The sequence below is a fragment of the Aythya marila genome (assembly GCF_965140915.1).
Source record: "Aythya marila genome assembly, chromosome: 27".
Taxonomy (NCBI): Eukaryota; Metazoa; Chordata; class Aves; order Anseriformes; family Anatidae; genus Aythya; species Aythya marila.
The window spans coordinates 863,518-881,287 of record NC_139068.1 but is presented as its reverse complement, the minus strand read 5'-3'; the positions used below and the strand labels follow the sequence as shown (position 1 = coordinate 881,287).

The window sequence follows — 17,770 nt, the reverse complement described above, 5'->3', positions numbered from 1 at the left end:
GTGTTTGTATTTATTTCTCTCTCAAAAAGGGAAAAGGACACCTGAGCTCATAATTTGCAAAAGTTGGATGAGAAACCTGGAACCCGCTGGGTCCTGCATCTTTAAAAGCATTTAAATTCCTCTTCTCTGCACTAGGAGGCACCTTGAACCTTCCTCTTGGCCCCGGCCAGGGCCCATCTGCTTCCTATTACCTTCCCATAAAGCTGCCTCACCAGCCAAAAAGCCAGGCTTTCAGGGAATTCTGTCTGCAGCCCTGATGTTGAAATTAGTAACAGTTGTCATCTGTTTTTCTTTTTTCTCTTTTCTTTATTCCAGCTTGAATTTTACCCCTCTCCTCCCCCTTTCTTGAGTGTTTTCAGTGTCGGAAGAGGAAACCTTGAGTCCAGCCGCGAGCTCGCGTGGCATCACCTCTCCGTGGTCCTCGTCAGCCCGGCTCTGTGCTCCCGCTGTCCCTGCCACTCCTGCAGAGCGAGGCAGGCAGCAGCCTCCTCGTGCAGGCGGCTCAGCCCACGGGTTCACACAGCGAAGCCACCTTGGCGCTGGGAGCGGGGAGCGTCAGCCGCTCGCGGGGCGCCTGCCAAGGACAACGAATTCCTCGGGAAGGAGCAAATCACAACCGGCCCAAGCGAGGGAGGCACGAGACCGGGAGAGGTCACCCCATACCCTGGGCCTCCCTCAGCCGCAGCCGGTCCGTCCCACAGGACCCTGGGGTCCCCGAGAGTGTCTGCGCCTGCCGACCACTGCCCTTCGGGAGGCGAAATGTGAAAACTGAGGTTATGGAAAACTTTGTGCATGGTGAAGAAGCTGTGGAGCCCTCGGCCTTCCCTGTGTTTCTGGTCTGTCTTGCATGATACGGGCTCATTGGAGCCTTGCAAGTCAAACGCTGCTGGAGAGGGGCCGTCTTCCCCTTGCCATGTGCAGGAATCAGAGCTGGGGCCCTTCCCCCGCGGCAGCTTACGGGAACTTTGCAGCTGTAATTCCTAACATGTGGCGGTCAGACCAGAGCTCCTTCCCCGAGGTCAGGGGGCTCCAGGCTCTTGGCGCCGGCAGCTCCCTCCCAGCTCTCAGGGCCTGGGGCTGCCACAGGGCAGGCAGAGGGGAGGAGAGGCTGCTGCTGTCGTTCGGGGTCGTGGAGAGGAGGAAGGACAGGAAATAATGACATCCTTGAGGAAGCTGATTCAACAGCTGAAAAACACGAAAAATTAGTAGTGTAAAGCGCAGGAGAAAATATACTTCAGCTGAGCAGCTTTCTGTCCGCAGACCTTGGAGCTGTGACAGAAATTGAAAGCTGGAATCTCAAGCTTTAATAGATTCTGAAAAATGCTGACTTAGGAGAGTGCCGCAGCACACTGGGCTTTAGTTTCGACTCTGCCTTTCTTGGTTCACTTTCTGCAGCCCTGTAGGGAATGAGGACAAGCCAGTCTGTGGTGCTTAGCTATGCACAGCTGCTGCCCTCGCTTTGCCCTCTGCAGCACTGCCAGGAGGTGGCACGGTGGAGGACAGCCTGCACTGGGTGACTGTGGTCTTGGGGCTGTACTGCTCTTGGCATTCCTGTGTCGTGGTGGCAGATGGTAGAAAGTCCTGCCAGCCCTCCTGCCTCCACTTTCTGCTTCCGTGTACCATCGCTGCTGAGCAGAGCAGCATGAGATGAGGCCTTAGCCTTACAGGGTTGTTCTCCAGTCAAGTACTTGATTCTTATGGCTGCTGATGGTGTACACAGTCTTTGGGGCAGCTGCTGGGAGTGTCCTGCTCTGGGCTGGGGAGACCAACCTGATATCACTGATAGTCTTTGGCCATTTTTAACTGTAAATAAACAGTTAAAAATCTGTAAATAAACAGTTAAAATAATAATAAACAAATAAATAATAAATAAATAAATAATAATAAACAGTTAAATAAACTGTAAATAAACAGTTAAAAATCTTAATGCTTAAATTATGGAGCTCAAAAGTGTGTTTTAAAGACACACAGTTAATCCTCACAACATTTTTTGTCTGGCAGGGAAATACCATTAGGATAGATTCCTTTTGATTAATATTGGGGCAGGAATCACCTCTGATTTCTTACCATGCCTCACCTGTGTATTCTGGCCTGCAGTGTGTGTTACTCCAAGCCTCTACAGCCCAAATAATGCCAACTGCATAGTAAAGACAGGAAAACAGAACTAGAAATAAGTTGCAGACTCCTCTGAGGACGGGAGGTGAAGGGGTCCGTGGCAGGAGTGAGGAGGGATGGGTCTCCCATGCCCTGCAGCCTAGCTAGTAGCTCGCCTTTGCTTTTCTAAACGTGCAAGAGCAGAGTGGGGTGCTGGTTCATAACATTATTGCCAGTGTTTCCTTAGTGGAATGAAGACCACACAGAGGCCATCCCTGTTGACACCTTTGCAAAAACCACCGTCCTCTGGCCGAGCATCACACACATTCCCAAGCACATCTTCCGTGAGCTCCAGAGTGTCCCCTCCTCACCCTGCAGTGCTCAAGCCCCAGGTGCTGCTGTGGAGCCACGTGAGCTGTAGCTGCGGTACCGATCTGAAGTCAGACATTGGTATGGGCTTAGCCATGACACTGCCGTAGTTCTTCTGTGGGAATGTCTGCATTTTGATACGGGGCTTCTCCCAAGCACAGTATTGCTCTTCAGATACTTGGGATTCTCCAGGCAGTAGATATGTGCTATGTTCATTGCATACATCATCTAATCACTGGATAGAAACAAAAAAACGCAGCTTTATGCAGCTCTCCAGCACTATGTGAGTTTTGTATAATTGCCTCAAACTGAGGGGAAATTATCTGCAAGCCAAAAATCTTTCACTGAAGCAATTAGCAAATCATTTTAAATAACAAATACAATTGGATACAATGGATACAATCTCATGATCCATTTGTGGATAGAGCTTAGGGTAATGGTGAGTTCACTGAATGGGTTCATTGTTTTGAGTCTCTTCTTTAGGTTTAGCCAGTATTGTCAGAGGGCAAGTGCTCTTTTCTCAGTGCAGTGGTGATCCCTAAAGTGTACTTTAAAGCCAGGGAAATTGAAATAGAATTTCTAGATCACCACTTGCTACCACCCTGAATGCTTTTATTTCATATTTTCCTTTTTAAGAAATCAGGTAACAGATCCGGTAACTGTTTGTTCTTCCTTATGGGCATCATTAGCAGGACAAAGTGTTCCCATTTATTCCAACCCTCCTTTCCTCCTGCAGTGTGAGGTGTACACCAGCTCCAATCCCAATTCAGGCTGCCGGAGCAGCACAGGGCTGCACTGTGACAGAGTTCACCCCTGGCAGAGTGCGGGGGTGCACAACGTACTGTGACTTTCTGATGTCGCAATCTGGCTCAGTTAGCTGAATTTGCATTTTCTTCACATCCTTTTCTCCCTTTTAATTTCTTTCCATCTCTTGTATTCTTGTTCTTCCCTTCTCTAGGTCCTGGCTTTCCTTGTTCATCCACACACTGTTTTACCCCATGCATCCTTCTACTCCATCCTGTTTCCCCTCTCCCCTCCTCTCCTGTTCATTTGTCACCCTTTCTTCCACAGGGGCAATGCCACCAAGAACCTTTGATTCCAATTAGCCCATGTTGACACCATTGCACCGGCCTGAGCACAGCGCACTGCAAAGACACTATTGGCCTCACTGCTTTGGGGAGCACGCAGAGTGGCTGAGGATGCCTGTGGAGGAACTGAGGACTCCTGTCTCTACATAAGCGGTGGCCGAGAGAGAGACATGTTGGGACAGCGCCCTTCCAGCTGGCACAATACTCCCTGCACTGAGACAAGCGTCGCTAACTATGGCAATCGCTTGGCAGCTTCTCACGTGGACAGTCGTCTTCACCGCAGCCCTCTGCAACTTTCTGGGTTACACGTTCCAGTCGCAAGGTAGGGATTGCTGTGGGGAGGGGACTGGATCTGCTTCCATCAGCTGGAGCAGAAAGCCCTAGTGCTGGCCCCAGGGGAGGCATTAGGGTGACATGCTGGGGAGTGGGTGGAGGCACCCTGACCTCTGCTCAGTGTGCCGCAGCAGAACGCCTACTGCTGAACTTGCAGGTGTTTTCCTTTGGCCTGTGAGGAAAGCATGTGCTTTGCTCTCAGACATTACGCTCCTTGACTTTTTGCAGGAGACCAAGCAGTAGGGTCTGTGTAAGATGAGAGCCATGTACAGGCTCAGGAGGCAGAAGGGCCTGTGGTAGCAATGGGGGAGGCTCCCCTTCCAGGCATCTGGAGCAGTGCACCTTTGCATGAGGAGAGACTTTGCTATGCGTAAGAGGTCTGTGTGCACTTGCAAGTGGTCCTCTGCATGTGCAGGGACAGATGTCTCTGCTGGAGGTAGAAACATTGGACACAGCTATGGGCCTGAACAGGTACCTGCTGGAGGAGTAGTTTGAGTTTGTGCACATGTGTTTCTGTAAGTGATACTGTTAGCAAACATTCAAATCCGTTCTGGCATAAATGTTTTATACCTGTCTTACATTTGCATCTTTCTGTTGGGCCTGTGTTTAAACACAGATAGCTTGTGTTTTAACACAGATTTTAACACAAGTTTTTAATACAGATAACACAAGTTATCACAAGGAAAGCAGAATATGGTTCTCCTGCATGTTGGTAGCTTTAATTAAAGTGTAATTAAATTGCTTAATACTAACAGTGTAATTAAATTGTTTAATACTAACTAGCTTTTGTAACCATTTCTGAAGAGACAATATGAACACTACCATCAGGAGCTAGAGGTAAGAGGGAAAAGCAGAAAGAGCTGCAAAGTTAGACATTTATCCGTACAAGGTGTTAATACCTCAGCAATATCAATGCACAACCATAATTCTGAAATCCTGCGTGTGCCCAGGTTAACTGCAGCAGAGCCAGAGCCAGTGGTAATCTGAGGCCGTTGCATAGTACAGTGTCATCAGGCTGTAGTTACAATGGCTGTGGGTTGTCTTGTGAAGCCAAACTGGAAAGAGGAACAAAAGCAACCCAAAGCCACGTACTGTCCGGGTCTGAGCACCATCTTGTTGCTAAATCTGCAGCACTATCATATTGCAACTTGGTCTGGGTGAAATGAGAGGCAGTCAAACACAGAGCTGTGCGCTGTGCAGGCGCTGTGCAACGTGCAACATTACACAGGCAGATTTTCTTTAATCTGAAACAAACACGGTTTCTGGTCCTTCTAGCCAAAGCCTCTGGCAGTGCCTGTTGTGACTGTTCTGGGCCTCCTGCATCCATCAGTTCGCACCTCCCTCCATCTGCACTGCCGCGCTCACTGCACTAGCGACGCTTTGGCGAGGACTTAGCTGCCAGATCGCCTCCATCCTGACTCACAGCTGAAATCCTCTTTCACTCACAAGTCCCTGAACTGTTTGTTAATACACCTCAGTCTGAACCCATGGGCTCACTGAAATGACACTTAATATGTCTGCGCTGTCCTAGATCCCAGACTGGGCAGTGGACAAGGCTCGGCCCCTGATGCCGCTGGGAGTGCAGTGCCATAGGGGAGGGCAGGCAGCAGTCAAGCCAAAGCTTGAATCACAGAATTGCAGGGGTTGGAAAGGACCCCAAGAGATCTTTGGGTCCAACCGCCACCCTGGTGAAGCCCAGCTACTGCCCAGCCCCATGGGCCAGACTTCCCCATGGGCCCCTCTCACTGTCAGAGAGCTTTTTTAGGCTCCCTGCATCCTGAACCGTTGGTGTCAGGCCGCTAATGATACTCAGCACTTCTCTCTGTGCTGCTGAGGCAGTAAGTACATAATCCTCACAACACCCTTTCAAGAGGGTGAAATAATGTTATCTTCTCATAGTAGTTGGAGGCACAGAGGATAAAAGCTTGTTGTCAACAAGCCACCGATTTTTGGCTAGAAAGAGTTGCCCAGGCAATCCATCGAGTTAGCAATGGAGCAGGATTCATGTCCCCCATGTGCAAACTCCAGCTCAGTGTATTTATTTTGTGCAGGAAAAAGATTAAGGTATTACAGTCATAAGCTGTAATTATGTATGTGGGAAACAGCAGCCCAATATTGAAGGTCTCTCTGTGTCAGCAGAGATGTAACAAGGTTCAGAAGTTAAACAACATCTTGTGTAAACTCAGGCTGTGGTTTTTAACAGCACAGAGAATTGCAGCTGAAACAATTGAGCAAGGATTCAGCACATACCTGCTGTTGCTGAATGGTATTTAATCAAAAGGAAATTTTCTTCTAGTGCCTTAGTTTAATCTTAGTGATTATACATTCTCTGTTTTGTAGAACATTAAATGAGGCTAATGTCACTGCTCCTGACTCACTTACAAATCAATGCACCCATGGAAGATATGTCAAGGATGCCACAGTGCCAGGGCAGCTTGAAGCCACCGGGTCCCATAGTGTTTTCCCCAGCCATCCTCTGTGAATTGTCTGGGCTGCAGCTGGGGCTCCTCTTTGACAAGACGAGCAAACATCTGCTTCCTTTTCATCCTTCAAGTGGCTCTGTAATGACAGAGGCAGTGATGAGAATGTACAAGGAGGGAACAAGATCCTCCCTCCTTGGCCTTCACCTTCCTTCTCTTCTTTTTGTTCAGCTTATCCCCTACCATCTCCGGGCTCTTGCTTCCTTTTCTGGCTGCCTTTCCGTTATGTGCTGTTCTTGCCCCTATAGACATATGCTCCCTTTCCATTAGGAGGTGGTGCAGCGAGGTGCCTTTCATCCCCCTTCTTCCCCCCCAAAAAAAAGTTTCAGCTTCCCAGCTCTCTCCCTTGCTCCCTGAGTGCCCAGCTCTGGGCAGCTTTTCCTACAGAAAGGCTTTTTATAGTATCTCTTCTGAAGCAGTGCGACAGCTATCTGGAAACACCAGGCTGCTTATCACCAGTGAAAACCCATCTAATAGAGTGGATGCAACACGACACATTTCAAGCCAAGATCTATTATTACAGTATGGAGTGGCTGAGGGGGCAGAGGAACGTGATGGCTTTTCTGGGTGGAAGGAAGGGCAAAATAGTGCCGTTACTGATGTTGGGAGCTCCTAGTGTGATCCGTAGTATGGGGGAGTGGCATGACCAAGGCAGGGATGAGTAAATGAGGGAGTTAGGGAACATCTGTGATGCTGTTGGATGGACATGAAATGAGTACACAAGCTTAGGGAGTAAAGAGATACTAATCTCTTAGAGCCTTGTCTAATCTTACTTTTTTAGAGGAGAGGAAGGAGCCAGATTGTAATGCTGGATGAAGACACTGTCTTCTTCCTTGTGTTAAAAGTTTATCTTCCTTATTTTTGGCATCCCTACTCTAAAGGATCCATTCATAAAACATTTGTGTGATGCAAGGCACTACTCTCAGCTTGCTCTTCCTGTGCCTCGGTTTCCAGGGTGACATCCCTGCGGATGCACAGCGGCCTGCACTGCAGCAAGAGCAGGTTATCACACACAGCCTGACGCCAGGCCCTGGACACTCTTCCCTTCTGGATGTATCTTGCAGGTCAGGATCAGAGACTGCCGCCCAGGGTCCCAGGCCCTCTTCTAGATGCTGGGTGCACAAACCTCCTTCCAAGTCACTATTTTGCAGCCCACATGGACTGCAGAAAGGAAAAAAGAAAAACAAAACACTTCTGATAGCAATTTTTTCCAAGCCTGAAGTCATTGCTTAAGTGCAAGTAGTCACACTTGTTTGCCCTGCTGCATCACACACAAGGCGGTGTGATGCAGGGGAAGCTGGAGCACAGGAAGTTAAAAAAAAAATAATAATTACTTCTGGCTCGTTGAGCCAAGGGAGAGGTGCCAGAAGTGCTTATGGTTTGGAGGGTTGGGAGCTAACCCCTAAACCCAGCTGGTGGGAAGGACTGTCCCATTAGTCGTGGCCAAGGAAACCACTCGGTCAAACTCCCACACTGGAAAACACACTAGAGGAAAAGGAAACTTTCCAGTGCTGCCATGTGGTGAGAGTATAATTTGGAGTCCAAATTTGTGATGGCTGGGAAGGCTTTGAAGATGGGTGCTGTGGAGCCAGGCAAAAAGCAGCCACCCTGGAGCAGCCTGGCCTCCCCTGTTTGCTTAGGAAACAGCTATGCATAGGATGCAGGAAGCACAGCAACATTCTTCCAGCATGAAGAGGGCAAATCCTCTCCAACTCCATGAGCAAACCTCCAGCCATTGGGGTTAAGAAGAAAACAATATGATGGGGGGAGCTGTCCTGTCCACTGTATTTTATTATTTTTTTCATCTTCTGCTAAAACCTCCAGTACTGAGGCACACAGAGACGGCTAGACCACTGATCAGATCCACTCTGACAATCCCTGTGACATTTTGCTTATAAAACACGAGATTTCTGTAGCGGTTGCAGAGTGCCAATTTCTTTGACAGCCAAAAGCATTGTGTTGCTTTGCGAGCACAGTCAGACGTTTTGGACAGTGACCTTGTCAGAGTACATTTCCTAAGTGGTATGAGACAGCCTCAAAAGCTCAAGTACCCCAAGAGGAGGTGCTAAGCCAAACCAATAGTATAAAGAGCACCAGGCTGGTGAGCTGGGAAGGCAGGGTGGGGCGATAGACAGATGCCTGGCTGATGAGTTGGGATGTCTGACTCCTTCTCTTGCTACCTTTTTAGCACAGCTGGGGAATTCTGGTTACCTTTTTGTTACTTTGATTGCAAAGACATTGTCTTGCTGCCTCTTTAACGGATGTCTCATACCTAAGACATTAATAAATGCGTGACCCAAGAGGCTAGTGTAGGGTTGATATTATGCAAGTTATCAAAATGCAGGGTAAACAGGTCCATGTGGCAGTTGCAGATACTCTAAAGAATCCCACAATTTCTTAGCAAGACTGTCATCTCCTGAGAAATTGTCCCTTCTGTGTTCAGGTATGCGTTAAGTGACTTTAAGTTAACTTAGTGTTAGCTTTGTTACTGAACATATCCAGTCAGAAATAACCCTCCAAACCACAGAGCATGGCTCTGTACAGGCTGGAGTCCCTCTGCCCACTGGAAATGGAGAGATGAATCACAGAATCACAGAATCACAGAATTTCTAGGTTGGAAGAGACCTCAAGATCATCGAGTCCAACCTCTGACCTAACGTTAACAGTCCCCACTAAACCATATCCCTAAGCTCTACATCTAAACCTCTTTTAAAGACTTCCAGGGATGGTGACTCCACCACTTCCCTGGGCAGCCTGTTCCAATGCCTAACAACCCTTTCGGTAAAGAAGTTCTTCCTAACATCTAACCTAAAACTCCCCTGGCTCAACTTTAGCCCATTCCCCCTCGTCCTGTCACCAGGCACGTGGGAGAACAGGCCAACCCCCACCTCACTACAGCCTCCTTTAAGGTATCTGTAAAGAGCAATAAGGTCACCCCTGAGCCTTCTCTTCTCCAGGCTGAACAAGCCCAGCTCCCTCAGCCGCTCCTCGTAGGACTTGTTCTCAAGGCCCCTCACCAGCTTCGTCGCCCTTCTCTGGACCCGCTCAAGCACCTCGATGTCCTTCTTGTAGCGAGGGGCCCAAAACTGAACACAGTACTCGAGGTGCAGCCTCACCAGAGCCGAGTACAGGGTCACTGTACTCAATGACTTCCCTAGCCCTGCTGGTCACACTGTTCCTGATACAAGCCAGGATGCCGTTGGCCTTCTTGGCCACCTGAGCACACTGCTGGCTCATAATCAGGTGACTATCCACCATCACTCCCAGGTCCTTCTCTGCCTGGCAGCTCTCCAACCATTCCTCTCCCAGCCTGTAGCTCTGCTTGGGGTTATTGCACCCCAGGTGCAGGACCCGGCACTTGGCCTTGTTGAACTTCATGCAGTTGACCTCAGCCCATCGGTCCAGCCTATCCAGATCCTCCTGCAGAGCTTTCCTACCCTCAAGCAGATCGACACACGCACCTAACTTGGTGTCATCTGCAAACTTTGAGGGTGCACTCAATGCCCTCGTCCAGATCATCGATGAAGATATTAAAGAGGACCGGCCCCAGCACCGAGCCCTGGGGGACGCCACTAGTGACTGGCCTCCAACTGGACTTGGCTCCATTTACCACGACTCTTTGGGCCCGGCTATCCAGCCAGTTTCTAACCCAACGAAGCGTGCGCCAGTCCAAGCCAAGAGCAGCCAGTTTCTTGAGGAGAATGCTGTGGGAGACGGTGTCAAAAGCCTTGCTGAAGTCAAGGTAGACCACATCCACAGCCTTTCCCTCATCCACCCAGCGCGTCACTTTGTCATAGAAGGAGATCAGGTTCGTCAAGCAGGATCTGCCTTTCATAAACCCATGCTGACTGGGCCTGATCGCCTGCTTGCCCTGCAAGTGCTGCATGATGACTCTCAAGAGGATCTGCTCCATGAGCTTCCCTGGCACTGAGGTCAAACTGACAGGCCTGTAGTTTCCCGGGTCTGCCCTCCGGCCCTTCTTGTAGATGGGCGTCACATTTGCTAGCCGCCAGTGAGGGACAGTCCAGGTCTGGAGCCAGAATTTGTCTGTCTTGAACAGCCCCTTGGACCAGTCTGGTTCTCTTTGTCACCTGCAAAGGAATATTAAGTTCTGTAGGCTGAAGGCCTTCAAGAATACCCCAAGGATCATGCAGCCTGAACAGAACAGGGAATACAGGTAGCATATCCTCATTGTGCAGTAGTTAGAGGCCCCTTGTCCTTCTGCCCATCTTTGCTTTCAGAGATGTCTGTTGCAAGCAGTCACAAGTGAGCTCGGTCAGTCTGTCAGGCTGGCAGGAAGCCACCTGGCTAATCCAGGTCCACACAGGGCAGATGAGTGCTGGAGGGTTGCAGGGGGCTGAGCAGTGAGCTGGTGATCTGCTGATGTGCATTTTGTTGGCAGCGTGAGCTGTGCGCTTACTCACAGAAGTGAGCTGGGAATGCTGGCAGCATGATGGCTGGGTTGCAGGATTCCCTGGGTCAGGATGCTGCCTGCCCTGCCCTGGCTGTCACCGCGCTGGTGCTCAGGCACAGCTGGCTCTTAGCTGAAGCTGCTGGTTGTTTTGCTCTGACTGTTTGCAGAATGTCACTCCTCCTGTGTTTGCTTTTCCTCCCCAGAGGAGTTCCTCTCCAGCCTCGATCACTATGAAATTGCGTTCCCCATCCAAGTGGACCAAAACGGGGACTTTCTCACCTTTGACATGAGGAGCCAGCTGAAGCAACGCCCTCGGCGCAGTCTGGGCTCCTTGCCCTACGAGCCATCTGAGCAGCAGGTTTTCTACAAAGTCTCTGCCCATCGAACCCAGTTCCTTCTCAACCTGACACTGCACTCCAACCTGCTGGCTGAGCACTTCACTGTTGAATACTGGAAGAGAGATGGTGTGGACTGGCAACATGATTTCCACGAGGATTGCCACTATGCGGGCCACCTGCAGGATCAGTACCTGAACTCAAAGGTCGCCATCAGCAACTGCAACGGACTGGTGAGTTCCTGAATTTTGCACAGCCAAGGGCACTACTAACAATGAAAGCTGCCTATAAAGCAGAGCAGATTGCAGCTTCTTTGATCTGTGCCGTAGAAATGCAACCTGGTTTGGGTCCCAGCAGATGGATCCATGGTGGTGGGAAAGGCCTGTTGGTGTCAAACTAGAATATTGCACAGTGACATCAAAAGTCAGCTGAGGGTTAAGGCCATGTCCCCTCATTACATTTATAGGAGTTCCTGATCCATGTTGGGACTGTAGTCCAGTTTCTACCAAAGTCAGTGAGAGTTTTTCCATTGATTTTAACTGGAATGGGATAATCCAGGCTCTAGACCATTACTCTAGCTCTTACAGAACTCTCCGGTCCACTTCCAACAGCAACAGCAAAAGATATAAAACATATCATATGTGTTAGTGAGGAAGAAGCACAGGAGGGCAGAAATTTCACTGCATGACCAAAAACGTCAAAAGTGCATTCAGATCCTTGTAACTGCAGATACATTCCTGGGGTTCCTAGTCACTTCTGTCCAGATTCCAGGAGCTGAAAACATGTTTTCTGGGGAAAAACTAAGCTAGTCAGTGTTTTTCAGTATGAAAAAGAGAACATCAGGAGGGGACAAGATGGCATTCGTCAGAACCAGCAAGGCTGCTGCAGAGAGGGAGGAAATTATCTGTTCTGCATGTACCCAACAGCTAGGACTAGACATCATGGTCTTAAATATCAGCAGGAAAGCTCAACGGTAGACATTAGTGCTAAGGATAGCTGCGACTAGGTTGCTTGAAGAGTGCATGGCCCCAGCATCGTTGGAGATCTTTGAGAGCAGGCCAGACAAATACCTCTCAAAAATACTCCAGGTATGATTCATTAGCTCTTTCAGCACTGGGAATAGGTTAAGGACTTCCATCCTTATTTTTCTGTGATTTTCTGATATTTCTGGCTCACAAAGAGCATTTCAAGACCTGCCAGATGGAGGGATGGAGCAAACATACCCCGTTAGTGAATCCCAAGGATGATGGCTCTCTTGGAGGAGTAACATGTAGAAAAAGACTCCGTAGGCCAAATTTATATTTATGCTACAGCCCCACCTCTTAGCAGTGTGGAAGAGCTTCCAAACAGGAATAAATTCACATTGATTTATTGTTATATTACATTGCCAAAACAGTGCTGTGGGTTATTAACAGAAATGAGAATCTGACTCATTATATCAGAGAGTCTAATGTTTCCATCTCACAGCCAAAACTCAGAGCTGCATAAAGTCTTGGTTCCGAAGTTAGCCTTTTGTTTAGATTTAGGACCTCTGCTGAAGTCCTGGATGATTTATTGATGTTCAGAAAAGAAGAGCTGAAGGGTGAGCTGGACACTGCTGGTCCAGAAAGGATAGCCAGCTTTAGCCTACCTCGTGCTTCAGAGGGCACCAAGTCCAGGGCAAGCAATGACCTGGCAGCACTTGCACTGGGATATTTTAGTCCACAGACTGTTTTGCTCTGGAGAGATACCAGGGGTTGTCTGGAGGAAAAAGCAGCCAGGCACAAAGAGATACAGGAGGTCATCCAGCAACCTCTCCTTTTCCTGAACTCTGTCCTCTTGCTGTGGCGAGCTACAGGAATCAGCAAGGAGGGGGGTCTTCAGGCTTAGTGAGGACAACAGACTCAGGAATTTGGCCAAGGTGAGGCTGGAGTTGGCAGTGGGGTCTGTACCTGCCACCTGAGCAGACCTGTGCAGAGCTCTGGCTGATTATAAGCAGATGAGCACTCCTGGCTCCACTCCTGCCATCCTCCAGCCTGCGCCCCTTCAGGCAGGCACCAGGTCTGCTTAGCAGGGGACAGGCCGGGACAGAAGAGGGTCTCAGGGGACGTGAGGTCAGGTATGTGCTGACACCTGTCAGCAGGGGACTGGACACTGCAACCCACATCTGCACAGACTAACTCCAGATAATGCAAAGGGAGCTGCGTAATGTGGTGTTACATGGACGCAGGCTGGGGCTAGTGCTGGTTATGGGGTGACCTGTGCGTGGAGGAGAGGGAAGGGGAAGACTCCAGAGAAGTGTCAAACACAAAGGCACGAGAACGGGTAACAAGCCTCAAGCTATCCTCCTTCCCTTCTACTCCCCACATCCCTTTACAATTTCTGCATCTGCAAGGCATATCTCTGCAAACCGCTTTGTTTTCAAATGCAACGCACCTTAGGACACACCAGCTTTAGGCTGCCGATACCTGGCCACGCGCAGTCAGACATCGCCCACCCTCCACGTCTGCTGCGCAGCTGGCCTGGCACACAGCCGGCAGCAACCCACGCGGCTGCACTTCAGCTTGAGCAGGATAGAAGTCACCCAGGCTTAACTTGTCGGAAGTGAAGGGCAAAATGGCCCATTTTCCAAAACATGCAGAGCTGCGAGCTGCCAGCAGGGCCCAACATGAAGCAGCTGGAGCCTGCAGGAGCAGCCTGAGAAGCTCTTGCCTGGCCAGGAGCTGGAAGCCCTGAGTTAAGCAGAGCTGTGTTTCAGCCCACTGGCTGCACAAGAGCCCAAGGACTCGTGTCCTCCCATCAACAAAATTGCAGCTAGGCATAAACAGCCTTAGGAGAGAAATGTCCCTGTCTTACCTCTTGCGTCAGAGCTCATCAAAGGCCGCTTTAAAGGCTGGGTTTTCAGCCCTTTGTGTCTATGCTGAAACTCTGCTTTCGTCTGAATTGCCCTCCTGAAATCAGCGGGAACATGAGATGTTTGGAGCTCGGCAGATGGCCCCACTGCTGAGGCTGACGTCAAGCTGTTAAAGTGTGTAAGAGGAGGTGGAAGAGCTGAGCTGCAGTATGAAGCTGTGTCTTTCCTAAGTGTGGTTATAAGTTAATAGGATAAACCATCCTTGCTCTGCAGATGACCTGGGTGAATCACAGACAGGATATCCAGCTTAGCTCCCCCACAAACCACAGAGATCTCTCTCAGGGCTTTTTGCCACCCCCTTTCAATACGTATGTGTCACGTCCACCACCCAGACCTCAGCGCTTGGGTTTTGGGCTCAGTGGTGGGGGAGTTTTCAGACTTCTGTGACGGCAGAGCTTCGTTCCCACAGGATATCAGGCAGGTTGTGGAGCCTCCTGCCTCTTGTGTGCTCCTCAGAGGCTCCAGGTTTGAGCTGGGAAAGGCCCTTTTCTAGAAGTGTATGGTTTTCAAGCAGGACGTGCTTTCCCCTCCTGCTACTCTGCCCCAAGCCGGCGGTGACCTCCTTCTCCCCGTCCCGCAAAGCCGGCAGCCAGCTGGCTTCGCAGGCCGACACTCGGCTTTCCGCCGGAGCCCTCGCCAGGCTAACCTCACAGTACCTCGCTTGTGTTTGAAAAGGTGGAGCGGAGCCAAGAGCAACAGAGCCTGGTGCAGGAGGAAATCCCCCGGCACTCTGGAGATGGGGACTTCGCTGCGTGCACACTGCCCCGATTCAGCTTTTGTAGCGGGTAGGGAGGTGGGGAGAGACCTCTTACGGAGGCAGCATCCACCCCAGAGAGGTTCTCCCCAGCTTGCCCAGCAGTAACACTGTTACATAGATGGTTCCTTCCACACAAGGACCTCAAGATGTTTTACAGAGACCTGCTTCCCCATGCCCCTCCCTGGTAGATCAGGGCTCTTGTTGCTGTTGTGTAGAAAGGCTGCGACATCCAATGGGCAGCATAAGTGCAGAGTGGATGGCAGGATCGGGGGGGCTCTCCACCCAGAGCTATGCTTGCGCACAAGAAGCGGGAGGACAGCCAGGTGATGTGAGTCTCAGACCTTTGGGATCCTTCTTGGCCTGCCTGAGCAAAGTCAGGCAGTTTCTGTGTGTCAGTTGCTCACTGGTGAAGTTCAGCTGATAGAACCGTCTTGGTTCTTGGTATCTAGAACACACCTTTTACCCAGAGGCAAAGCTTGCTGCAAGGATAGGAAAGGATAGGACCAGCCACAAAGGAGATGTGTTGCAAGCAGCTGGTGAATTGGACTGCTCATCCTGCTATTTCCCTCTCCTGCCAATCGTCATGGTCTCACGAGGAGGTGCATTTTCACAGGGCAAAGTCTGGGCTTGCAGCCCAGATTCTTTTGGTCACAGAATAAAACAAGGGAGAACGACAACAAAATATGTGAATAGCTAAATCAACAAAATGGGAGCAGAAACAAGATCATCTGGTTGAAATGGCTCGTTGGGGTGTAAAAAGGGCAGTGCTGGTTGAGAAGAACAAACCAGATTTTAGGCTGCAGAGAAAGGTTCTGACCCTGAAAATGAGATTTTAGGTCGTGAGGATTTGATACGTTTCTCAAAAGCCTCTGAACATTTGCAGTCCTCTGCAGCTCTATGCCTCAGTTTCTTAGCTGGTGGTAAAGCTCCTGAGCTGCTTCCAAGGGCTCTTTGGTGAGGTTGAAAAGCACAGGAAGTAGATCTGAATGCTAAGTTATGATGATATTTAAAGATACGATACTTAGGATCCCACAGACAGCTCTCAGTTAGATCAAGGCGTGTCATGGAATAGGAAACAACTTAATTTTGCAAGGAAATACTGTGATTTTCAGAGGACTCTAATGAGCAGAGAAGCCGCACGGCATCCATGGGCAGCTGGCTCAATTTGCTCTGGTCCATAGCTTCATATGATTCAGTGTTTGTGTATAAAGGAAGGATTCCTGCACATGCTCTAAGCTGTTTGTCAGTCCCCAGAAATACAGTGGCTAATCATCAGAAATTTCATTTTCAGAAAATAGCAGTATGTCTCCCATTTCTCTCCCTACTTGTTTTATTCTTTTCCTTCTCTTTCCTTTCACAGCATGGGGTGATAGTCGCAGATGAGGAAGAATATTTCATTGAACCGCTGAGCCCGGGAGCCAACGTCAGCACAGGGAATGAGGGCAAGGGCAGCCCCCACGTTGTGTACAAGCGATCGTCTCTCCAGTACCCACACATGGATGCAGCCTGCGGCGTGCTAGGTATCTGTGCCCACCAACACATCTTCAGTCCATCCCAGTGCAGGCTGGGAAAGTTCCAATAGATGGGACTGTGAAAGTCCATACTACCCTCTATGGCAAAAAAAAAAAAAAAAATTCTTCTCTTGCATTTAAGAAAGTTTTATTTATGTATTTACTTCTACCCACGCAAAGCATTTCTGGTGGCCTGGTCTTTGGAAAGCTCTTATACCCTCTTCTTCACAGCAGGGCCTTTAGATTTGTAAATAGAGGGTGGAATAGAGAAAAAATTCTCTCTTATTGTTCTGACAAAAATCCTCCCGGTTTTGGCCAATTTCAAAGGTATTGAGAAATCATAGTTCACGCATGCTCAGCTTCTTTCCCACACGCCTGTGCCCTTCTTGTCCTTGCCAGAAATCTGTCTGTGTCCCGGAGCCTGGGTGAAATCGCTTGCCCCTGTGAATGTACGAAGTTTCTCTGTCTATCCAAATGTTGCGTGTATACATGATACTGTTCCCTCGGTTTACAGAGGCTTCCTCTGGCTCTGCACATGGGTCAGCTAGCTTTTTACAGGGTTAGAGTACAAGACTGCAGAACCAGAGCTGTTCCCAGTTGCTCATAGCAGGTTTGTGTGTCCCCTGAGTTGTTCATCCAGTGTCCCAGTGCTGATGCTTGACCAGATGAGGAGTCACTGCTGGAAGGGATGGAGTCTCTGCAAACACCAGGGCATGACCAGCTTGCTCTGAGCAGAGCAGCAAGCAGTGTCCCCAGATGTGCCAGCGTGTCTGGAGACAACCTGAGCTTCCCTGACCCAGCTCTTCCTGTCCCAGCTCCCAGTTACACTGTGCCAACAGACTCCCCTTCTCCTGACTCTGCCACATTCTCCAGCTTCCAGACAAAAGTCAGCCTGTTTCCAGTTGCTTCTTGGAAAGGAAAGACCGTGCAATAGGAGCCACAGGCTAGGTACAGTTCTCTGACAAGCACAGCACAACTGAACCCAGCAAGGACACCTGTTCCCTTGCCCCGTGGGTTGGACCAGTCACAACCAGCTCAGTGCACACCACGGGTTCTTCCTTCTGATCATCCCAAAGGGCTGGAGTTGTGATGTGTCCATCTTCCCAGTCTCACTGGGTATCTGATCAGCATCAGAGCAGAGGATGCTGATTCAGCCTCCCCACAGGGCAGCAGCAGTTGTTGTAACCTTCCCAGACAGCTCTCCTGCCCTACAGCAGGAGCCAGGCCATGGGGCCAGAGCTGTTGGCCCTGCTGGGAACATCTCTACAGTCAGTTTGATAGCACTTGAAGCCTGGAGTGAAGTCCTACAAGCCTGCTGCTGCTTTGAAGGTTGCAGCTGTGTCTGTGGAGGAAAAGCCAAGTCCTAAATTCAGATTCTGGCAGGAAAAGGAAAGAGGAAATGATCTGCAATGGCTTTATTGTCAGATTATGTCTGTGTAGTATCTAAATCCACAGGTTCTTCCCTATGAACGAGTTGAGGACAGGGCCTTGCAGTG

The 17,770-nt window shown here is 49.7% G+C and overlaps 1 protein-coding gene across 1 annotated transcript in view; it reads left to right on the top strand.

Moving 5' to 3' along the window:
* Nucleotides 1-17,770, top strand: part of ADAMTS10 (ADAM metallopeptidase with thrombospondin type 1 motif 10) — a 56,070-nt gene that overhangs the window by 9,480 nt on the left and 28,820 nt on the right. The window contains exons 2-4 of the mRNA XM_082779754.1: nt 3,535-3,873; nt 10,982-11,346; nt 16,124-16,283. Coding sequence (XP_082635880.1) covers nt 3,786-3,873; nt 10,982-11,346; nt 16,124-16,283 — 613 coding nt within the window. The 5' untranslated portion in view covers nt 3,535-3,785. The remainder of the gene's footprint in view (nt 1-3,534; nt 3,874-10,981; nt 11,347-16,123; nt 16,284-17,770) is intronic.